General features: G+C 40.7%; 2 protein-coding genes across 4 annotated transcripts in view; one reads left to right on the top strand and one right to left on the bottom strand.

The window, feature by feature from the left end:
* NUDT6 (nudix hydrolase 6) overlaps positions 1–18,402 on the top strand; it is a 34,398-nt gene extending 15,996 nt beyond the window's left edge. For 2 of the 3 annotated variants that reach the window (XM_073603566.1, XM_073603575.1), the window contains exons 3-5: positions 2,562–2,617; positions 15,550–15,604; positions 17,244–18,402. In XM_073603566.1, coding sequence (XP_073459667.1) covers positions 2,562–2,617; positions 15,550–15,604; positions 17,244–17,641 — 509 coding nt within the window. In that variant the 3' untranslated portion in view covers positions 17,642–18,402. The remainder of the gene's footprint in view (positions 1–2,561; positions 2,618–15,549; positions 15,605–17,243) is intronic. The other variant, XM_073603584.1, reaches the window with a different exon arrangement.
* Positions 14,812–25,069, bottom strand: part of FGF2 (fibroblast growth factor 2) — an 81,962-nt gene continuing 71,704 nt past the window's right edge. Inside the window, exon 3 of the mRNA XM_073603597.1 lies at positions 14,812–18,154. Coding sequence (XP_073459698.1) covers positions 17,969–18,154 — 186 coding nt within the window. The 3' untranslated portion in view covers positions 14,812–17,968. The remainder of the gene's footprint in view (positions 18,155–25,069) is intronic.

The raw sequence follows: 25,069 nt of genomic DNA, 5'->3' as shown, positions 1-25,069 counted from the left end.
GGTAGTGTCATGATTGGGCTACATGTGTCATTTAATGTTAATAGTGTAACTGGAGTGCCTACAGGACATTTAAATACAACACCATACCCCAATAAATTCTGTATCTTTATTTTAACCAGTGTTATAAGCTGATTCATAAGGCTTGCTTCAAAGAGATGGTTAATGGAACAATTCTTTGTGGGTTTTAATATAACACTAATTGATTAAAAAAAACTAGTTTAAAAAGAAGTATTTATTATATTAGATTTAATTATATATTTTTATATGTTATCAAATATTTTTTTCAGAAAAAAAAAAAACAGAATTGTTTTTGTTGTTATGGATTTTGACCAGCAGAGGGCAGCACATTAAGATATTATGGTTGAAGTTAAGGAAGACATGTTACTACATGTTTCTTTTCCTGTAGTAAACTGACTGGTAACCCAATTTGTCATAAATCACTTTTATATTGAGGTAAATAAAATATATATATATATATATTAAAAAAGTTATTTCTTAGTAAATATAACATAAAAAGCAAGCCAAGATGAAATCCTTGTTCTTATTAAACATGAACTCTAGGCAGATATAAAAGGCACAAACTAATGCAGCTCTATAATTATTGTTACATCATAATATTTTTTTTTCATTGCAAGCAGTGTAAGTACCTGTGTTTGACTTGGTATAAATCTCATTTCCAGTACAGTCTGTACAGCAGAGCTCAATGAGGTGGAGGGGGAAGCAGCACAAGGAGCCAGCCTGTTGCAGTGCAAAATGCATGCTGATAGGGGGAGAGAGCAGATTGACATAGAAATAAGTTAATCACTGTGCTGCTTCTCATTTCTCTGTCCAGAGGGTCCTGAAAGTAAAAGTGAAACTGCAGCAGGGAAAAATTAGATTAGATAGGGCTGTGCTATGTGGAAGAGCTTTATAAATCTCAGGACTGGATGGACAGAAATACAAATGTTTGGCAGGTAAACCGGTACCTATACGTAGCACCCTCTTAGGTTGGTTGCTAAGATAATAGGTGCATTTAAAGGGGTTGTAAAGGTTCTTTTTTTTTTAAATAACAAACATGGTATACTTACCTCCTATGTGCAAGGGTTTTTGCACAGAGTGGCCCCGATGCTCCTCTTCTAGGTTCCCCCAGCAGCGCTCCTGGCTCCTCCCCACATTGAGTGCCCATCTCTGAGACCCGCATTCCAAGGGGTCACCCTTGTGGGCGCGCTCCTGATTCCTGCTGCTTGCTTCCATTGACACAGACAGCAGGACTCAGCCCCGGCTCCCGCGTCACTGGATTTGATTGACAGCAGTGGGAGACAATAGCTGCTGCTGCTATCAATCTATCCAATGAGGACAGAGACAGCAGCTGGAGCTGCTGGGTTCGTTCTCGTCGCTGGAAAGATCAGATTCAGATAAGTAAAAGGGGGGCACTGGGGGGCTGCTGCACTACAGAAGGTTTTTCATCTTAATGCATAGAATACATTAAGGTAAAAACCTTAAGGGTTTAATTATTTTTGGCTCCTCTGTAATCATTGGAGCAGCTATTGATTTATCTGGGCTGTTCTAGATCTCACAGGCTTCAGGTTTGTTTGCTTCCTCCTGCATTCTGGAGGCTTCCAGAACATAGAGGGTCAGGAGAGTCAAATGGGCAGCTTGAATATTTAGTGTGCTGCAGCCAATCCCTGGGTAGGTGTGTCCAGTAGGTGGCTGGGGCAAACATAAATTGTCTGGAGTCTGGTGCAGACATGTTCTTGTCCTGCTGGAAAAGTTCCCAGTCTCGGGGGCTGTTACCCTTTGAGACAACTCTGTTGGAGTCTGATGATGTTCATTGAGGTCCCAGCTATGGCAGAGCTGGGGGGGGGGGGGTATCCCTAATTAACTATGCAGTATCCCTAGTTTACTATGCAGTTCCACTGAATGATCTGGTCTGAAGAACTCACTGAAGCATGCCTGGTGGAGGCTGGAAGGCGTGTAGCTGCCCTGGGACATTGTGAGTACTGAGTTGAGCCCAGGATCCTAGTGACTGTGTGTTGTTCTACTTTTGAGATGCCAGCAGTAGCTTTCTCTGAGACCGCTCATACAGGGTCCCAGTCCTGGCCTTCCCCCTTTGTTCCTGGTTTAAAGACTGCTCAAAGAAGTTTCACCTAGTGAATTGTGTCCTCCTGTTACAAGCCAGAATTTTTTGGAGTATCCATACCACCCAACCTCTCTCCCAATAATTCTACAAGCAATCGTAAAAGACAACCCCTATACTGTTTCTTGGAGCCAGAGTGAGTGGACTGTTGCTTCAGTGATTGGTAGCCTGTGCACTGTTTGAGGAAGAACCGGTTAAAATCAACCGCTCCTATGAGGTAGCGCTACACATATATGTATTTGATCTGTGTAGTTATGTTAAGTTCTCCATTTATATGTGAAGGCATGTATAATGAAGATGAATTGAAACGGCTTCAACTGTAGTTGATTTTCTGAGGAAAAAAAGAACATTTAGTGTTCTGCAACTGGTATTTCCTGTATCGCTTTAAAAAGTTTGATCTGTACCTGGTACCTGACTTTAGTATGTGAACTGTGATCTCTTTCAGGCGCTGTTTTAGATGAGGATACTGGGAAAGTACTTGTTGTACAGGACAAAAACAAGGTAAGCTTAATCGCTTCAAAAAGGCCACACTTTGTAATACTAAGGGGGTAAAAAGCATAGCATGAACATTCCACACATTGTTATAAACAATGATCTTAACTACTTGCCGACCAGCCGCCGTCGTTATACGGTGGCAGGGTGGCTCCCCTGCGCGAATTGCAGTAGCTGTACGGCGGGCGCTTTAAGGGCTATAGGGCACGCGTGCGATGCCGGAGCCGATGCGTGTGGCCAGCGGCCACGATGTCCGGTGACCCGCGATTGCCCCAGAGAGCCAAAACGGGGATCTGTCAATGTAAACAGACAGATCCCTGTTCTGTCAGGGAAGTATAGAGAGATCTGCTGTTCCTAGTGATCAGGAACAGCAATCTCTCTCTGTCAGTCCACTCCCCCGACAGTTAGAAACTCCTCCCTAGGACACACTTAACCCCTTGATCGCCCCCTAGTGTTAACCCCTTCACTGTCAGTGACATTTATACAGTAATCAGTGGCTATTTTTAGCTCTGATCGCTGTATAAATGTCAATGATCCCAAAAAAGTGTCAAACGTGTCCGATCTGTCCGCCGCAGTGTCGCTTTCCCACTAAGAATTGCTGATCACTGCTAGTACTATTAAAAAAAATGAATACTAAAAATTAGGGGTGTTGAAAATGATCGCCGCATCGATGCATCACGATTCTGCCCTTCGCGATTTGGCATCAATGCGGTATCCAGCATAATCGATTATGCATGACATCATTCCGGCTCCTCCCCCTCCCCCCGCACAGCAGTGTCTGCTGGGGATGACAAGCCACCGATCGGCTGGCTGAGCCTGGCGCCGTTCCCCGTCAATGGGAGATGTCGCCTCAGCATGCTGCCCCCACCCAGGCTCTCCCCCCTCCTCAGACACTAGACAATGACCCCTCTCATCTCCCCGATGTGCAGGGCGCAGAGCCCCACGGAGCTGTGAGACAGATCACTGTAGCTGTCATCGCATCCGTGGGAGTGGCGGAACAATCAGGGTTGCCGAAGTCCCTGGAGATCCTGCACTGTGGGGGGCAATGCAGTGTTTCCAGCCTCCCATTATCCCTGTGACAGTTTGAGAAAACAGACTGATTCTCCCGTCCGTAGGACAGGAGAATCAGTGTTTACATTTAGGGGCCGGTGGTTGCAGCTGAGTGGAGTGTCTCTGACACTCGTCTCTCACACAGCCCAACGAAGTTCACTCCCCCCTCCCAGCAACGGACGGGAGATCACGATGCATTGCATACAGCTGCCCTTCCTCCTCCTCTCTCTCCCTGTGTCTGCCCGGCCGGCCCACCCACTCTCCTATCCCGACGTACAGCTGTGAAGGAGAGAGAGAGAGGGGGGGGGGGGGGTGCTGAGATATGAAGAACAGTCAGCAGCTCCACTTTCCAAGCTGTGTGAACGGGGACCTCGTCCCTGAATGAGTGAGAATTGCATGTTGCATTACACTTTGATCGCTGAACTGTCCCTTTCTCTCCCTATCTGTCTCCCTCCCCCACTCTGTTCTTCCAAGATCCAGTTAGCACTAAGCCACCTATGCAGCCCATATATTGATCGTTTTTTTTTTTCGTTTGGTCATTACACTGGTAAAAAAAAAATTATCCAATTCCCCCATCTACACATTCCAGGTGGATGGGGGAATCCTCCGACAGTGCACCAGTGGGCGAACAACCAGGGTTGCTGTCCTGGCACCGCTATTGGCAGCGCTGGTCTCTGTCTTCATGGCAGCAGCAGCGCATTAGAACCCAATGCTGGCTACTTGACACATCATGTTCGCTGTCTCTGACCATCTCCTGTATCATGTCCGCAGTCTCTGACCATCTCCTGTATCATGTCTGCAGTCTCTGACCATCTCCTGTATCATGTCTGCAGTCTCTGACCATCTCCTGTACCATGTCTGCAGTCTCTGACCATCTCCTGTACCATGTCTGCAGTCTCTGACCATCTCCTGTACCATGTCTGCAGTCTCTGACCATCTCCTGTACCATGTCCACACACTCTCTGACCATCTCCTGTATTATGTTTGCAGTCTCTGATCATGTCTTGTAGCATGTCTGCAGTCTCTGACCACCTCCTGTATCATGTCTGTTGTGGTGTGTTTTTTTAAGAACAGATAAAAAAAAAAAAATGGAGTTCTGAGTGCTTGAATTTTTTTTTATGAAAACCGTGCGCAGTAATCTTGATGAATCGTAGACCTGATAATCGTAATTGAATTGAATCGTTAGGCCAGTGAAGATGCGTACCTCGACTAAAAATGTCATAAATATATCGCATATTTTGTAGACGCTTTAACTTTTGCGCAAATCAATCAATATACACTTGTGATTTTTTCTTTTACCAAAAATATGTAGAAGAATACATATTGGCCTAAACTGATGAAGAAATTTTGTTTTTTTTTTATTATTTTTTTTGGATATTTATTATAGCAAAAAGTTTAAAATATTGGGCTTTTTTCAAAATTGACGCACTTTCAAAAAATAAAAACCGCAGAGGTAATCAAATATGACCAAATGAAAGCTCTATTTGTGGGGAAAAAAAGGACATCAGTTTTGTTTGGGTACAGCGTCCCTTAAAAAGGGTTTTAAACCCTTGAGGTTTATCACCTTAATGCATTCTATGCATTACGATGACAAACCTTCTGTAGTGCAGCTGCCCCCCAGAACCCCCCTTTTACTTATTTGAACCCAATGTTTCCAGTGATGGGGACGAGCACACCAGCTCCAGCCACTATCTCGGGTCCTCATTGGATAGATTGATAGCAGCAGCAGCCATTGGCTCCCGCTGCTGTCAATCAAATCTAGTGACCGGGGGGGGGGGGCCGAGTCCTGCTGTCTGTGGCAATGGACCCAGCAGCAGGACTCTGGAGCGTGCCCGCCTAGAACAATGGGGGCACTCGAGAAGAGGCGCCAGGAGCGCCGCTTAGGGACCCCAGAAGAGAAAGATCGGGGGCCGCTCTTTGCGAAACCCTTGCACAGAGCAGGTAAGTATAACATGTTTGTTATTTAAAAAAAAAAACAAAAAAAAAAAACAACCTTTACAACCCTTTTAAGAAGACCTTGCAGCACAATGCAAGATCAACATATACTGTCTGTGCCCCTTCTCTTTAGGTGTGAAATGTGCTTTAAAAAAAGGAAAAAGTTTGATGTTATACTTACCTTACTCCTGACTTTTGCATCGTTAGGCATGATGTCACCACCCCTCCTAGAAGATTTCTGTGGAATGCAGACCAGGCGAGTTCTCACGAGAAGACACTCCAGTCAATTGCAGAAACAACTGCAATCTGTGACATTTTTGCTGTTCTGAATTCCCCCAGATTTTCTTGGAAGGATGAGGCTGTTACTTTCCCATAGATACCTCAGGGAAAACATAGGCGTAAGGTACCTTTCACGCCTACTAACAGCAGGTGATTTTTAAAGAGGAAAGGGGTCTGGGCAGTGTATGCGAACCATGCACATTACTGCAAGGTCCAATTTAAATGTATGTGTTAGCTTTCTTAACGTGTTACTAAACCCAGGACCCTGCATTCACTATATCTGGTCTTCCACAGTACATAGAAGATGGAAATGCAATAGTTTTAGTAAATATAAACTGCTAAATACCTTTTCTCATCAGGAGTTAGAGCAGTCTTGTGACTTCTATCAGTGTCTGGGTAAAGCTTGTAGCAGGAGTTTTCATTCTCCCATGATTGTCCCATGAGGATCCAGGACCCCTGACCCTCTGTCTGGACAGTGCTGATTGGCCCTGTGCTCATCACATGCACTCTCCTAAGAAAAAAAAAACTCTCTAGCAATACACACCAAACTGCGCATGTGCAACTTGTCCCCTAGCTTCTGTACTATCAGGAGATATATTGGGGAAAGTGGAAGAAGGGGAGGATCAAGGAAGACAGGATTAAACAGCCTTTTTACACAATGCAGAGGATTAACCCCTTAGTTTTCACAGTGAGTTTAATAAGCATGCTTTACTGCATATACAGATTGATTTTACTGTTGTGTGTTTAGTAACACTTTAATTACCATGAATTGCAGCCTTTATGTTCTGTACAACTACGGACCGTACAGAATGTTGTCATAATTATTCACTTTCATAACACTACCTCAGTGATAGTCTACAAGGCCGTATTTATGAAGAGATGTAAAATAGGAACTGGCTATGTTACTCAGTACCTCCACTGGATCATTATATTTGAATTTGCATTTTTTTCTTGTTTTTATTACAACACTTTATTATATATTATTGCTCTGCATAGCTTCCTTCCTTCCACTTTGAATTCTTGACTTTTCAGGTTGCTCTGTATTTCTGTCTCCGCACAGTTTCTCAAATTTTGCTAGTTTCTATGGATAGTTTGTGCACAAATAAACCCTTCTGTTTTCTGAAGAAAAAGCATGATGACATTACCTTTGTAAATGCCAGTCATGGGAAATGCATCTCACAGAAACCTTAGGAGAGAAGTGGTGCACACAGGGAACCCTGACAACCATTTTCTTTATGTTTAGCACTGGCCACATAACATGCAGGACATCAAAGCCAAGAGTAATTGCCTGCAGCGCTCCTCTCTGTTAAGCTTAAAGTGCTATCCTAAAAAAAAAATGTATCTTGTTACTTTAAAGTATGAATAATTTGGCCCCCTGTATCACCTGAAATACCTATCCTGCCTGGTTCTGCCCCCCACCCCGTAAAGTGACCACAGTTTATCATGGCTGCTGTGCCCTGACACCGTGGTCAGTTTACATGCCTCTGTCATTTGCAGCTCTCCTCTGTGCTCTCCCCTCTCCCTCCCTGCCTGTCAGCTCTGTGTCAGGGCCTGCCCCTCCCCACCACTGCTGAAAAACCTTAAAAATGATCAGGCAATCCCCAGTCTTCCATAATGCTAAGTGTCCTGTATATGAGCCTTATTAAAAAAATGCTGTTCTATACCTTATTTGCTAGCGCCGCCCACGTGACTGGCCACCTCTCTCCTCCTCCCAACTGATGTCAGCGGGGGATTCTCTGCCCCTCCCACTCTAGCTGTCAGATTGGGAGAGGGGAGAGCTGGCCGGTCACGTGAGTGACGCCAGCAAATAAGGTATAGAACAGCATTTTTTTAATAAGGCACATTTACAGGACACTTAGCATTATAGAAGACAGGGGATTGCCTGATAATCATTAGGTGGGTTTACAACCACTTTGAACAAAACTTTAATCACTCTGTTATGCAAAGAGCAATTTTATTTTGAAGACCAGTACTTGGTTCTGTCCTCTGCTGATTCATTGCCTCCTTATTGGTCTAGCAATGTGATGGAAGGACTCTCAGACCTAGAGAGGCAATGGAGGTGGAAGGAGGAGAAACAAAGCCAGTAACCAGGATATGGTGTCCCTATCAGAAGTCCCCTGTTTTAGGGGTTGAGGGGCACTGTTGCAGCAGCTGCACTTTCCCTATTTCTTTGCAAAATCTAAAAACAAGTTATTCTAATCAAGGGAAGGGGATAAGGGGGATTTATTGCCCATGCTATGTTAATTGTGTGTATTGGCTGCTTTGGTATCCAGAATACAAAGAAGGGTGCTACGAATAATCATCTTCATTTCCCGCAGCAGGTCCAAGGTTTTATAGAACATTATTTCTTCTTTCACACCATTTCCAAAAAGCAGACACATGCATTGCTTTTCGTTTACATATTTGCTGGGCTCTGTACTTCGCCCGGAGCTTTCTTTCAGCCATGACAATGCAAACTGCATTTTCTCATTGAAATTTTGTATGCCTCATTGCATAGTTCATGAGGGCTGGTAATATCTTGCTTGGCTTGTGTGTTTTATAATAATAACAGACACAATTTTGTTAACTTTTATAGTGTTTGAAGGGATGCAGCATTCCAGAAAATATATACTTTTGTTTTGTGTAAGCAGCTCAGTGTAAATCCTTTAGCCGGGCCCCAAGTCTTTTCTGGCCATTATTCATGATGAGCACTACACTTGGCAGTGACTAGAAAGAAGTTCTTTTGTCTTGCAGACTAAATTAAGTCATGATAAAAATTAGTCTTGGAAACTGTAATCTACAGTATTTGTTATTGCTTGTTTCAGTTGTTCCATTTTCTTATTTAATACCAGTATGCCATTAACACATAAATATAAAAAAATCTATTCTGTCTTTCTTCTAATTTTACTGTACATTTTCATAGGGTTTCTCAGAACTAAGGTAACAGAATTAAAGTATTTATAATGTAGCTATTTCTATACCTAAAGCATGTAAACATAGAGGTACTTTCATAATGTGCACTTGAACAAGCTACGGGAGCAAATATTCCTTCCCGAAAACATGCAGACTAAACAGCAATGTTATTCATTGCTGCTCAACCCTATCCAGCCTATGTGGTAAACGTGTGTAAGATGGCCTCAGCCTTGCACCTTTACACAAGTCATACCTTCTGACATGTTTGACCGGGGCTTAGTCATAGAGCACGCGTGGGCAGGGCGAAACATGTAAGAGGGTATGGCTTGTGGAGTGGTGAAAGGCTGAGGCCATCTTACATACGTTTACCACATAGGCTGGATAGAGTTATGCGGCAATCTTTCTCAGTTTGCTATACACTACTGGATGGGGATATTTTCAGCCAGGACCCCATTTCTGAGTACCAGCGGGACTATATACATTCCCTTTCTTTGCTTAGAGTGGCACCACAAGTATTCGCAGGTCACAGCAATGTTATTGAAGTATATTACACATTTTGAGTTTTTTTTTAAGTTAGCAGTTAAAGTGTTACTAAACCCAGGACCCTGCATACACTATATCTGGTCTCCCACAGTACACAGAATATGGAAATGCAATTATTTTAGTAAATACAAACTGCTAAATATCTTTTCTCAGCGGTATATAGCAATCTTGTGACTTCTATCAGTGCCTGGTTAAAGCTTGTAGGAGGAGTTTTCATACTGCACTAGCTGTCCTGTCTGGATGCAGGACCCCTGACCCTCTGTCTGGACAGTGCTGATTGGTCCTGTGCTGATCACATGCACTCTTCCAAGAAAAAAACTCTAGCAATACACATCGAACTGAGCATGTGCAACCTGACTCCAGTAACTCTATCTTATCCGGACATGTTTTGGGGGCAATGCAAGAAGGGGAGGATCTGTGCATACAGGAACAAACAGCCTTTTTACACAGAGGATTAACCCCCTTAGGTCCCACAGTGAGTATAACAAGCATTCTTTGCTGCATATACAGACTGATTTTACTGTTGTGGGTTTAGTAACACTTTAAAGTGTTACTAAACCCACAACAGTAAAATCAGTCTGTGTATGCAGTAAAACATGCTGGTTATACTAACTGTGGAACCTAAGGGGGTAATCTTCATTATGTAAATCCATATTGTGTAAAAAGCTGTTTGATCCTGTCTTCTCTGATCCTCTCCTTCTTTTACTATCCCCAATCCATCTGCTGATAGTACTGAGCCTTGGGGGCACTCTACACATGCTCAGTTTGATATGTATTGCTAGAGTTTTTTTGGGTTTTTTTTTTTTTTTTTTTTTTTTGGTGCTTGTGATCATCACAGGGCCAATCAGCACTGTCCAGGTAGAAAGTCAGGGGTCATGTAGCCTCATAGGACAGTCAGAGGAGAATGAAAATCCTCCTACAAGCTTTAACCAGCGCTCAGCCAAACACTGATAGAAGTCCCAAGACTGCTATAAACTGCTGATGAGTAAAAGTATTTAGCAGTTTATATTTACTAAAATAATTGCATTTCCATGTTCTGTGTACTGTGGGAGACCAGATATAGTGAATGCAGGGTCCTGGGTTTAATAACATTTTAAGTCCTCGTCTTCATACCTTTACATTACAGACTCTATAGAGAAAATACTGTACTGTATTAATGTAATGTATCCAATAAGAACTTAAAGTACATAAACCATAGACATCAAGTTCACAATACAGTTTGTTCCTTAAAAACTCATCTTCTTTCAGATGTCAGTTTGCAAAAAATGTTGGTGCAACCTACGTATGAGTAATGTGCAGTAGTGATTGTCATCTCCATTTAGTGGCTGACATGCACACTACTTAGTTCAATGTTACCCAACTAGAGCGCATGCACAAGAAACCTCCAGAAACCTGCAAGGGGGTCCCCAAGGTTTCGACTGCCTAGGAGTCTCCACAGGGTTTATTCCGGTACTGCATTCAGACAGGAGGGTGTACATAGCCGAAAAAAACCCTCCTCCAGATGAAAGAAGATAAAAAAAGGTTAAGACTTATGAGATACAGTATATGACATCATAGGCCTAGGCCAGAAACCAGCGAGTTTTTAATGCAGTGTCGTCTGAAGGCCCGAAGATCACAGGCATCCAATATTGCGTTTTACTCTTTCCCTTGCGCACAGAGATTTCTCAAGATTCTCTGAATTTTTTGATGATATTATGTACTTTAGGTGATGATATATTTAGTCTTTGCAATTTTACGTTGGGGAACATTATTCTGAAATTGTTTGAAATTTTTAGATGCAGCTTTTCACAGATTAGAGAACCTCTGTCCATCTTTACTTTTGAGACACTCCAACTCCCTAAGGCTGGCCAGACACTGTGCACATGGAGATTTGAACCATTAATGGGCAGGCTTGATGTATCAAGTTGATCGATCAGCTTGGGTATAACCAGCCTGACGGATTATCTTGCGATTATTGCTAGCAGCTGCTATAGCCGCTAGCAATAATCACTGTCTTCTTCTGCTGGTGATGGTTTCCAACGCCGGGATAAGACAATTGTTGATTCCCCTGTCAACACTGTCTGTTCTGATGGGGGGAATTGTGCACATTTCTTTCCTGCATCCCATGGTTGCAGGAAAGAAATTTGCACCATGTATTGCGAATTAACCTAATTAGTTGAAATTTGTTTTTTTCAGCTCTTCCTTGTAAGTACCAAGTATTTTGCCAGCTTTTGTTGCCATGTCCCAACTGTATTGAGACGTGTTGCTGCCAAGAATTTCAAAATGACCTTATTTTTTTTAGCAAAATGGTACATTTTCCCAGTTTAAACATTTAACATTAACAATAAACATTACAGTTTCTATGTAGATTTTACACAGTGTCCCAACTTTTTTGGAATTGGGGTTGTATATAGCTGTTGCCTAGTGATATGTTGTTAACGGATGATGGAATGTAAGAAAATGCTGCTGGAGCTTGAAATACTCATCCCGAATAATATAGTTTGCTTTTGCTCAATCCATTGCTGATTTATCACTTTGCACTTATCCTTCCTCTCCAATCTCTGCTGGTTGGCATGTTTGATGAGTGCACAGAAGGAGCATATATGTGTACGTAAAAAAGTAACTTAATTGTAACTGCCAGTCAAGCAAAGCATTGCTCACCGTGGACCCAGAAAAGAAGCAATACAGGGAGAAATAAAGACCACAGGTCTCTGTTGAACCCTCAGTGGGTCAGAATGAGAAAAAACAATCAAGATCAAATGAGATTTTCAAATGCTGTCTTAGGTTTTTATTATATACAGTACAGCATACAGTATTAACAATAATATATAATGGAATAGATTTTAACATTGATTTGGTTGTCATTATCTGTAAAGTTATCTGTGTGTGTACTCTTCTTATTTTTCTTATAAAAGACCAAAAAAAAATAAAGAAAGAATAGCAAAACAATACATATTTAAATAAAACACAACGTAGCTATACTGTATTAAATATTTAAAATGTAAAAAAAAAACACTGAAATCAGTGCACTAAAGAACAATACTATAAATCTACATTCTTCAAATGATTAGATATGTGATTTTGATAAAATTGTAGGCAATACAAGGCACATATACCCCTTTTTATATAGCAGCTTCCAAAAGATTTCCATATTTATAAAAATCACATTTATATGAGTGGTACAGCTGATTGTGATACATAAGTTTAACTAGGACCTATTCACACCTCCATATCGTGTTAACACATGCATTACTGTGTGCACCACCTACACTATAGCACACTGCAACACAGTAGTGCATGGCATTAGAAAAAAAAAGTGTCATGCACGACTTTAGGTACGTTATGGTGCATTAGCAGGGCATTCATTTCAAATAGGCTGCCTTAATGCAACATACATTATGAAAAGACATAACGCACATTAACGGACCACAGAGATGTAAATGGGCCCTTAAAGAGCTTGAAAAGACATATGTTGAGTGTAGACGTGCATTTAGCAAGATGGCTCCTGCCACCACATTCTGTTTAGCTGTTAGCCTTTTGCTAGGTGAAGCGGCTGGCAGGCAAGGCAAATAAAAATGAACAGAATTGCTTTTTTAAACAAGGCCGGATGCTCCAAGCTATTGGAAGTGACTGCTTTGCTGACCTTGTACAGATTGAACTATATAGCACAACATACTCTATCATTCACCAGGGAACTTTCCTTGAGCATTAGGAAAACGTAACAAGTGTCCTATTTTAACAGCTGTGCCTACAGGGATTAAAAGAGAAATATGGACTTTTAAGAAAAAAAAAAAACATTTAGGTTCACCTAGGTGGATGCAGCATTGATCCAATGTTGCATCTGTCTCCCGCTGGCTCTGCAGTGAGAACTGACAAACACTGCTGATCGCTCAGTTCTCCTCTCCACTCTGAGCAGAGAGACACGGGGCTGTCAGTCTCCAGCTCACTGCTCTGCCCTTTAGCACTCACTGGAGTGCTGGGCTGTGTAGGGGGCGGGAGGGGCTGGCTCAGGCTCTCAGCGGATCGCCAGGTCCCGATCCAGGCTGCTGGGTGGACCCTGACCATATGGCCCGGATCTTTTCAGAGTGATGTCAGTTGACAGTGGACTTTAGCTCGCTGTTCGCTGAAAACGGGTCGCAGGGGTGCAGAACGAACTGCACTCCTGCGACCTACAGGAGAAGTACAGCCAAAATAGCTTTGGCTATACTTCCCCTTCTAACACAGCATACAACACAAATGCAGTTACTGTACAGTACTGCAGTTGATAATGCTTTGGCAAACTTATCTGTGTAATTCGAATTAATACTTTGATCCAATGTGGAGTATTTTGTTAATCAAAATAGATATGGAGATTATATACCTAATTATATCAGTGATATATATACCCTGCGATAAAACTAGCAGCATTATATGTTAAAAAATCTCCAGTTGCCTGTCAGCCTTTGCACCAGTCACTTGTTTTACATCTTCAGATTTTACGGTACAAATTTGAGATGGCCCGCTTTTGTTTGTTTTTTTGTTTTTGTTTTTTTTTTAATGTATTTTTATTAAAGGTTTAAAGTATATAGGTACAAAACAAAGCCTTTGGGCATTCCTCGGCTTGCAAGCGCATAAAACATAACAGTACTAACTATCATCTTATCTAGTAACAAAACCACAACATTCCATACATACACTTTGCTCAGTTATTCTTGTATAAATGTAATACCAGGATTAATGGAATACAAGAAGATTCCTTTTCTCTCTCAACCTTCAGGATGATATGGCAGGAGAGTCCTGCTTTTGTTTCAATGTCAGGATACCGTTCTAGTAATAGTTGTAACACATAAATATGTTAAAATAAAATTTTGAGCACAGCAATCATATCATTTTCCAAATATAAAGCTCTGAAGTGAACCTGCGGCATTATGACTATTAGGGTGCACTAAATACCTTTACAATAATGTAACACATTTCTGTCCCAGCTGAGAAAATATAAATATGCAAATAGAAACTTTCTATAAAATTGCTAATAGAGTCTTCTCTGGTGCAGGGGATATCTGCAAAGTATGCCCCCTTTCCTCTCCACAAGCACAAACATGCACATTTTGCATTTGAGTCTTCTCCAAAATTTCTAATACAGTCTTCCTACCCTTTACATCAGGGAACTTTCGCCAAATCCTGCAAGCTATCAGACTGAGAAAAGTTTTTATGTCTGTCACAGCCCCCACCTAAGTTTTCTTGGAGGGCTGGTTAGATTTTTCTTCTAGTCAATTTTTAAAATCTCTGGTGCCAGCTGGTGCCAGGTATGTCTGCTGAGTGCTCTTCCTGCCTTTTCCATAGACATAAGCATGAACGCAAATGTGTATGTGCCACAATTTGTAGAAAGATCATTTGACTGTTGGATGGTGCATAATCCAGCAGCTGAATTGTTAATGTCTCATTTATACAGTGTCTTGCATTGGAAGACAACACCAGTGGCAGTGGCCAATGCGAACTTAGCTGCACTTTGCTAATGTTATTTGCTTATCTTCTGGGGATTCTGCTAAGGCCAATAACTTGGTTGTTCAGCTGTTAGATGGCATGTACTGCAATTTCTTTTTTTTTTTTTTTCTTTTTTTTTTTAGTAAATCCATGGTTGGGGAGCCGTTTGGTTTAGCTTTTGTTGTGTGTCGCTTTCTTGTATGAATTTGTATACAAATGTATAAATACATAATAATTATAAAGTACTTTTTGTTGTGCTTTAGTCAAGCTTCTGCTATCATTTGTACAGTAATATTATACATCTTTAATTATCCCCTTTGACCCCCTGGCCAGTGTGAATATTTAACAGTAACCTCTGCATTATTGCCAGTAGTAAATTTAAAGTATATTGCCCATCTATTTAAATACCACTTGACATACATCATTTCTATTTGTTCCCAATATACCGCTAGCCACATCTGTATTTAGTCAAGCTAGCCTGTGCATAATATAACATTTTTGAATGAAATAGGCCATGTCAGAACTCTGAAGGCTGCCAATGCCAACCTCAAATTGTAAAAAAAATACTATGTGCTTGATTATCAAGTTGATACTGTTGCTTCACTGCTTTTACTTGACTTTACTCTGACTTTTGTGGTCTGTGTACTTGCTCTGGGCTGCTGAGGTTTTTTTTTTAACAATGTTGCATATAGCCCCTAACTACGACAGGGGCTTATACTGTATGTTAATACATGCCATAATCCATTTAAAGGACATCTGACAGTAAACTACAGCACTAACTAAGTGTTCTTGTATTCCAGACTCTAAATGCATGGAAATTTCCAGGGGGGTTATCTGATCCAGGAGAAGATATTGGTTGGTATATGTTTGTTTTCTCTTTTATTATAACATGCATGAGTCTTTTATTTGTGCTAGTGCTGTTTGCGTATTTTAGTCACGTGGGACAGGGTGCTGAAGTGACAACGATCTAAGACTTCCCACATATTGTAATTTCATGAACACACCTTTACATGAAGAAAATTGGAATATCTTTAATAATAAATTAGAAGGGATCACACACCGGTTTGAAAGACATAGGCCCATTTGACACGGGTGTCATCCGTTCTGTCACATTTTTTTCAAAGAAAAAAGATTCCGTTTAAATCAGCTTACACCCATTTTCACATCTGCCCATTGGCATCTTTAACAACAATGACTCATCCCTTCTGTCAGTCAGGGATTCTCCACTGACAGCAGAACTTAAACACAAAAGCCAACATTTAAAAAATAAAAAAAAACGCGTGCAGGTCTTCCCCTTATTCATACCGGGCCCTTCGGAACTCATATGGATTTTGGGAGGACTTCACAGCAACATTTTTAAAAAATGGCATGAGGTTCCCTCCCCCCAATCCATTCCAGGTCCTCAGGTCTGGTATAGATTGGGCTGGGTGGCTCACGCAAAAAAAAAAAAAAAATAACGCAAGGTCCCTCCCAAAATCCATACCAGACCATTATATGAGCATGCAGCCTGGTGGTTGTGAGGGTGACTTATCAAAATGTGGAAGCTTCCTTTAACATAGTACCCCTACTCTTTCACCACGAAAAGTCAGATGTAAATAAAAACACAGCTTTTGACAAGTCTTTTATAAACAAACAAAAAAAATGTCTCCCAATGCACATACTTTGTTAATCTTGTTGTCCAGAGATGTAGGTCCACATCAATCACGATGAATGAGTGCTGCTGAGAAAACCACCCACCGAACCCAATCACACCGAATGACAGCTCTGCTCCCCACCCCCCTGCTAAGGTAAATAAAGGCGCACCACCAGATGACCTCGCCCACCCTTATGACGTCCCAGCCACTAATGTAAACCTTTGTGTACATTTGTGGCTGGGGGGGAGTGGAGCTGTCATTGTGCGCCGGCAACTAACAGGAGCAGTCGGGTTTGGTGGGTGACAGGTGTATTTTGTGCGGGTCGGCGGCCATCGCTCATCGTGATTGATGTGGACCTTCATCCCCAGACAATGTGATTGATGATAGATTAGGGTGACTTTTTTTTTCTAATAAAGAACTTGCGTTGTGTTTTTATTTACATTCTACTTTTCTTGGTGAATAAGTAGGGGTACTATGTTAAAGGGAGCTTCAATAACTCACCCCCTTTACACCCACAATGGGTATACCTCTCTGGGAAGAGGGGGGAGGGATGACGGAATGGACTATCCGGAAGACACTGTGGCTTTGCCCCTAATGAGTAGATGGCAGTGTCTCTTTGGATGTAGGTAAGGCGATATTGTATAGTCCTTGTTCAGATTTTATATTGAAGCCCAAGGATTTCAGTGATACCACAGATTTGTAAAATTGTTGCATGGAATGTATCGTATGTAGTTTGCGGTGTCATTCAATTGTAAATTTAAAATATGACAGATTTTGAACAGAATACAATGGTTTCATTTATGACCTATAATTATATTGGAACACAAATTCATAGGGTTATGTTTCACTTTACTTTGCAGGAGCCACAGCAGTTCGAGAAGTTCTGGAAGAGACTGGCATTAAGTCAGAGTTTAAGTCTCTCCTGAGCATAAGACAGCAGCATAATCACCCAGGGGCCTTTGGAAAGTCAGATATGTACATCATATGTCGTTTGAAGCCATTATCTTACAGCATTAACTTCTGCCCTCATGAGTGTCTGAGGTGTGAATGGATGAACCTGAAGGAGCTTGCCTACTCAAGTCATACTACACCCATCACCAGTAGAATCGCTAAGCTTTTACTATATGGCTATAAGGAAGGCTTTCACAATATTGACCTAACTGTGAGGACCCTCCCAGCTGTTTACTCAGGTTTATTCTACTCTCTGTACCACAAGGATTTACCAGATTCCTATGAAGTAAAACTTGATCTCAAGTAAGCTTCACATTGAAACAGTGTAAAAAAAAAAAAAAAAAAAAAAAAAGAAATGATTATTATCATTTTTTTAAACCACTCTTTTGAACTCTTTCGGAATGGAAAATACCTCAGGACAATACTTGCTTTGCTACTTACATATGTCATTTTACTTGGAAATATATTAAAACATGAATATGTATAAAACTTTTTAAATTCTTAAACACTGGCACATTGGTGAATAATATTAATACTTGATGTCACATTTATAAACTGGAAATATATAGATTATAGTCTAACTTTTTAAAAAAATTAAATTCCTATTTTCTATAAATGCAAATGTCCATCAAGATCAGCTTTTTGCTGACATAGGAAGAAATAGGATAGCTTTCTGTCCTAGCCCAGTTTGGGATCCATTTTTGTACTGCCCGGTTCTCTTTAGTGCCACGTACCAGTCACTGTATTTCCGAGACCGGTAAGTGTTGTAGTTGTTTGCTTCCAGACGCTCGAAGAAGAAACATTCGTCAGTTATATACTTCTGAAATTAAAATCAAAGGAGAGAGTTACATTTAAAACATAATGCAATTCTTGCATTACATTACAATTCTTGCAGTACATGGGATTTTTATGTTTAAATTCTAAATACAATGACGCTAAAGTCCAATTCCAGCCACAACATGTTTTATCCGTTAGATTATTGCTGTATGTGTCCCTCATTGTAGAAACTTCCCTTCGCACCCTGTGTGTGTGGTCACAAGGACATAAGCTGGGCTGCAAACTCACTGATTAGAAAGTTGGGAAGAATTAGAACATATTTAAAGTGGTTGCAAACCCTCTCCTATACCCAGTGAAGTGAACAGCCTCAGATGATACACAGAGATTAAACAAATCCTCCTACATAAGTTTTACTTGTATATCTGCCGTCTTCCCCTTTCTACACTCTTAGGAAAGTGCAGATCGTATTAGATATCTTTCTTCCTTTTCCAGCAGTGGGTTGGCGTCTGGGCTTTCACTGTGTGAGAATTAATTGGAGGAAAGGGACACATCCCCAACCAACATAGGCAGAGGAATGAAGGAACTTGCAGAGCTGTAGTCTGAATAGAGAAGCTCCCTGCTAAGCTCCCTCCCCGACACAAATTTTCAGCTGCCGTTATCTCATGCCTTGGAGAACTTGTCAGAAGTGACTCATGCAGATAATAGAGGAACAGAGCACCAGAGAGAAATGGCACTTAGAGCTTTGGAGAGAGACAAGTAAACACTAGAGATATATGTGCTTAGGTCAAATTTTATGAATGGTGTTTACAAACATTTACTTTTTTTAAAAATATACAGAATATATACGATATGAGCCAACCAAATTCAGCAGAAAGAGACTGTGCATCACCTGATCACAACTACATATAGGTATGTACAGAAAGCAGAGGTACAACATTAGTGAATGGCTAAGATTTTTGTTGCAGTGTCAGTGATCACCTTCAAACAGAGACAGAAACAGCAATAAAATCTGTTCACCTAAAACAGAAAAAAGAGTTTTAGCTATGGTTAGGCTTTAAAGTGGACCTGTACTCAAATATTAACAGTCTTGCTGGGATATAGATAGATTGATCTCCTTTTAGATTGTAAGCTCCATGAGAAGGGCCCTCCTAATCCTTCTGGTTGTAATTGTACTGTCTTCCTTTATATTTAAAGCGCTCTGCAATATATAAATCCTATATAAAGAGTAATAGAAGGGCTTAAAAGCTAACTTTTCCTGACGAAAATGCTAATTAGGTTACTTTCCATTCTAGTAACTTAACGCGTATGCATTCACTTATGATCTCTTTTGAAGGAGGCGATCACAATTAAGTTAAATTGATGCTCACCTAAATTAGAGATTATTTGAATGTTTTACTAAAAGCAAATAGGCTGTTCACTTTTCAAGGCGATTTTTCCTTAGCTTAGTGAATGTGGATAAAACTAAAATAGCAAAGACTACCCAATCACATACAAAGGAAAGGAAAAAAAAGCACATACTGTATATAGACGATGGAAGTCAGCAGTGTTTCACATAACTCACTCAGCTAAGGGATGATTTTGCTTGCAAAGTGAATATTTTACTGAATATGAATTCCTATGTAGCTAGGCCTTCATACATATGACTATCATTGGGAACGTGGTCAAATGAACATGCAATTTCCCTGCAGGCCACGTTTTGAAAAAGCTGCAAGTACCTTTTTCCGAGGGAAACGCAGGCACAGCAGCCCATTGAAATGCATGGGCTGCCGTGCCTGCACAAACGCGGCCTGCAGAAATGCATAGATGTGAACCTAGGGTAACTATCCAAACAAGACTGTTAACATAGCTTTAGGTTAACATTTGAATATAGGTCCAATCATCTACTGTTTATATTATACATATTAATACAATTAAACATATTTTCCCATTACTGGATATGCTCATTCGTTTGATATAATTACTTTATGTGCTTCACACATTTATAAACAACAATCACAGAAGACCAAAGCTAAATTTAATGTTAACTGGTAAGAAAGCACGGTCATAAATTGTTTTTGCTTTGTATTGTACTAACCTATAATATGTTAATTGTAAAGATATACTTAGCTGCTTAAGATGCATCACATCAGAATATAATGTGCTGCTATATTCTGCTTTGCACTATAGTTGCTAAGCAGAAAAATATAATTTTTATTGATAAACAATAAAAAAACATTCAAAACAATGATTATGTTGGCCCCCTTTTGTATATAATTCATAACATCACGTGCTTAAAGTGTTACTAAATCCAGGACCCTGCATTCACTATAGCTGGTCTCCCACAGTACACAGAACATGGAAATGCAATCGTTTTAGTCACTATATACTGCTAAATACCCTTTCTCAGCAGTATATAGCAGTCTTGTGACTTCTATCAGTTCCTGATTATAGCTTGTAGGAGTTTTCATACTGCACTGAGCTGTCCTATCAGGATCCAGGACCCCCAAACCCTCAGTCTCTCCCAATAAAAAAAACAACTCTCTAGCAATACACACCAAACTGAGCATGTCCAGCCTGACTCCAAAGGCTCTGTACTATCTGGACGTGTGCATACAAGATCAAACAGCCTTTTTATACAATGCAGAAGATTAACCCCTTCGGTTCCACAGTGAGTAGAACAAGCATGCTTTACTGCATATACAGACTGATTTTACTGTTGTGGGTTTAGTAACACTTTAATATCACCACGCTACCTTCTGTTGTTAATAGTAAACTACAAGCACAGCAAATATAATGCAGCATCCATTCCTATAGTTCTGTTCTATCTCTCACTGTATCACCCTTTCTAGAGCACAGTCTTCATTCACATCGGCAGCATGATGATCTATACATAGATAATTAAGATAGGAACATTATGATACAAATATTAACAAGCTTGTTTAGACTCAAGAATGACACATGTGTCCATGTTGTTATATACTAAAGATAAGTGGTTTGCGCAAGCAGCTGAAATCGTCCCTGGAGTCAATGACATTCAAGTATTTAAACCACTCATTTTTAATATCTAAAAAGATACCACACAAGAAAGGATTTTGAAATCTGTTTTAAGTTGTTATAAACATAGTTGGATGTCAGCTGTGGGAAGGAGCAGAGGATCAGGCATTCTTTCTTTGCAAAGTGGTTTTGTGTTATGGTAAAGTATATATCAGATTGAAAAAAAGGGGAAATTCCTAATGATGAGGTTACAGTATCTCTAGCTGGTTTTGTCAGATATGTAATTTCTTAAAAACACATTTTTTAGATTATTATAGTAATACACTCCATCATTTACCAACTGTGGCATCTAATTACTTACTATTTGCATCACAATTACTTTTGATTGTAAAGCTTCATATTTTTAATTTTTTTTAAACAACAAATATGTTATATTTACATGGTCTATACAATGGTTTTGCACAGGAGCTGCTGACTCCTCCCCCTTGCTTAGTGCCCCCATAGCAAGCCGCTTGCTATGGGGGCACTTGTGCGTGCTCACTCATGTGCCCCACTCTGTGTGTCCATAAGACATACAAAGGGGAGCTCGCCCCACACCCTGCTCCCTCATCAGTGGCTGTGATTGACAGCAGTGGGAGACAATGGCTCCCGCTGCTGTCTCTGAGCCACTGAGGAGGCAGATAGCAAAGAAAGTCTCAGGTCTTGTGCACATTGCTGGAGCGAGTTCAGGCTCAGGTATGTATTTAGGGGAGCTGGAGGCATAGATTGCAGTAAGGTAAAAAACCTTTGCCTTTACAACCACTTTAATTATATAAAATTGTTACTATAAGAACTGTATGGAAATTTCATAACCCTTTTTTATACTGTCCATCCCCTTCAACCCATTGTTTTTGTAATGTAGTGTTTATTGCATAGTTCTTTTTAATAATATTGAGGGACATATAGGATTTGCCATCCTCCCTTCTCTCTCATACATTGTTATATCCATACTTTATGTTATGGAGGCTGAGTTTTTTAACCTGCTCCAACACTTCAGTAAAAGTAGACGTTGCATAGCTGGGCAAATCATTAATTTTTTAGCACTGGGAGACAGACGTGCACTGTAAATGTTCAGTCACATGGAAACATTTATCAAATATCAACAGAAGTGTGCTGAGGACCAGAATTCCACTGCAGGACACATGAGGGACAGTGGTTTTGAGAATAGAACAGACAGTATTCAAGCAAACAGTTGAAAACAAAGAGTTCTGCTTTAAAACCCAAGTTCAGCTTTATTTTTGAACTGTCCTTTAAATCAAGGTTACATTTAAAAAAAAAAAAAAAATGTATTTTTTAATAATAGTAATTATGCTGCAAAACCAATCCTAGCAGCAACAGAGTACTTCCCAACACTAATCACCAGAACCATTTTGTGGAGTGAGAGTTCACACGTGCACTGAAGTGACTGGTGAGATTGCTCACTGCCCATTTTTCACACAGCTACAATAGTAGGGACTAAGTTACAGGAGACAGGACATTAGGTATACTGCACCTATACCACATCTATAGCGCAACTTTACCATATGCTTGTTAATTAACACTGTCATTAAGTGCACCACCGCTTCCTAAACGGCCCCAATGATAGCCAGCATTTAAACAACATAAAAGACTGTCTCTCCCGTAAGACCATCCTTCAAGTCTTCTTTGTTCCCTTCTCCCATTTCCTTCATTTCTATTTACAGTGCACACCTAATAGCTCTAGGTCTAGCATAGTCACCATCAATGCACTGTGGTAGTATAGTTCATGTGTTTGGTAAAACCAAGTTTATTACTGCTCACAACTGCACCTTAAGTGACCATGCTACTGTTTATGCTGATCTGGACACCAAGTGTCATCTTATGTTTAGTGCTTATTACTAATCACGCTGTATGCTAAAATGTGTTATTGCCATTGTTAATCCATTTCTATGCTTACTTCTTTACCTACTATACCAGGTGACAATATATTAAGTTTGCCTTTACTAACTGTTTCAGTGCCTGTTTTCTCTTTGATATAGTACTACTAATGGGTACTAAGTATTACTTTCAGTGATTTTTTTATGATATTGCATGCTTTGTACACTCAACCTAGGGCAGTGATGGTGAACCTTGGCACCCCAGATGTTTTGGAACTACATTTCCCATTATGCTCCACTACACTGCAGAGTGCTGGAGCATCATGGGAAATCTGGGGTGCCAAGGTTTTCCATCACTGACCTAAGGTGTTGGAGAGGCTGAAGTTCTTAAAGCGGTCAAGGCAAAGAACAGAGGACCCATCCTAATCAGTGGCTCCCACAAGGGTAGTGATATACGTAATATATATATATATATATATATATATATATATATATATATATATATATATATATATATATATATATACCACACACACACACAGTGCATCCAGAAAGTATTCACAGCGCTTCACTTTTTTCACATTTTCTTATACACAGTATCTCACAAAAGTGAATATACCCCTCACATTTTTGTAAATATTTTATTATACCCTTTCATGTGACAACACTGAAGAAATGACAATTTGCTACAATGTAAAGTAGTGACTGTACAGCTTGTATAACAGTGTAATTTTGCTGTCCCCTCAAAATAACTCAACACACAGCCATTAATGTCAAAACTGCTGGCAACAAAAGTGAGTACACCCCCTAAGTGAAAATGTCCAAATTGGGCCCTAGTAGCCATTTTCCCTCCCCGGTGTCATGTGACTCATTAGTGTTACAAGGTCTCAGGCTTGAATGGGGAGCAAGTGTGTTAAATTTGGTGTTATCTCTCTCACTCTCTCATACTGGTCACTGGAAGTTCAACATGGGACCTCATGGCAAAGAACTCTCTGAGGATCTGAAAAAAAGAATTGTTGCTCTACATAAAGATGGCCTAGGATATAAGAAGATTGCCAAGACCCTGAAACCGAGCTGCAGCTCGGTGGCCAAGACCTTACAGCGGTTTAGCAGGACAGGTTTCACTCAGAACAGGCCTTGCCATAGTCGACCAAAGAAGTTGAGTGCACGTGCTCAGCGTCATATCAAGAGGTTGCTTTTGGGAAATAGACGTATGAGTGCTGCAGAGGTTCAAGGGGTGGAGGGTCAGCCTGTCAGTGCTCAGACCATACGCCACACACTGCATCAAATTGGTCTGCATGGTTGTCATCCCAGAAGGAAGCCTCTTCTAAACATGATGCACAAGAAATCCCGCAGTTTGCATTCAAACAAGCAGACAAAGGACACGGATTACTGGAACCATGTCCTGTGGTCTGATGAGACCAAGATAAACTTATTTGGTTCAGATGGTGTCAAGCGTGTGTGGCGGCAACCAGGTGAGGAGTAAAAAGTCAAGTGTGTCTTGCCTACAGTTAAGCATGGTGGTGGGAGTGTCATGATCTGGGGCTGCATGATTGCTGCTGGCAATGGGGAGCTACAGTTCATTGAGGGAACCATGAATGCCAACATGCACTGTGACATACTGAAGCAGAGCATGATCCCCTCCCTTCAGAGACTGGGCCGCAGGGCAGTATTCCAACATAACGACCCCAAACACACCTCCAAGACAACCACTGCCTTGCTAAAGAAGCTCAGGGTAAAGGTGATGGATTGGCCAAGCATGTCTCCAGACCTAAAGCCTATTGAGCATCTGTGGGGCATCCTCAAACAGAAGGTGGAGGAGCGCAAGGTCTCTAACATCCACCAGCTCCATGATGTCATCATGGAGAAGTGGAAGAGGACTCCGGTGGCAACCTGTGAAGCTCTCAGTGAACTCCATGCCCATGCCAGCGGTTTAGACATTAATGGCTGTGTGTTGAGTTCTTTTGAGGGGACAGCAAATTTACACTGTTATACAAGCTGTACACTCACAACTTTACATTGTAGCAAAGTGTCATTTCTTCAGTGTTGTAACATGAAAAGATATAATAAAATATTTACAAAAATGTGAGGGGTTTACTTACTTTTGTGAG

This window comes from Aquarana catesbeiana, linkage group LG01 (assembly GCF_042186555.1).
Source record: "Aquarana catesbeiana isolate 2022-GZ linkage group LG01, ASM4218655v1, whole genome shotgun sequence".
NCBI lineage: Eukaryota > Metazoa > Chordata > Amphibia > Anura > Ranidae > Aquarana > Aquarana catesbeiana.
This window is presented reverse-complemented; position numbering and strand designations above follow the sequence as displayed.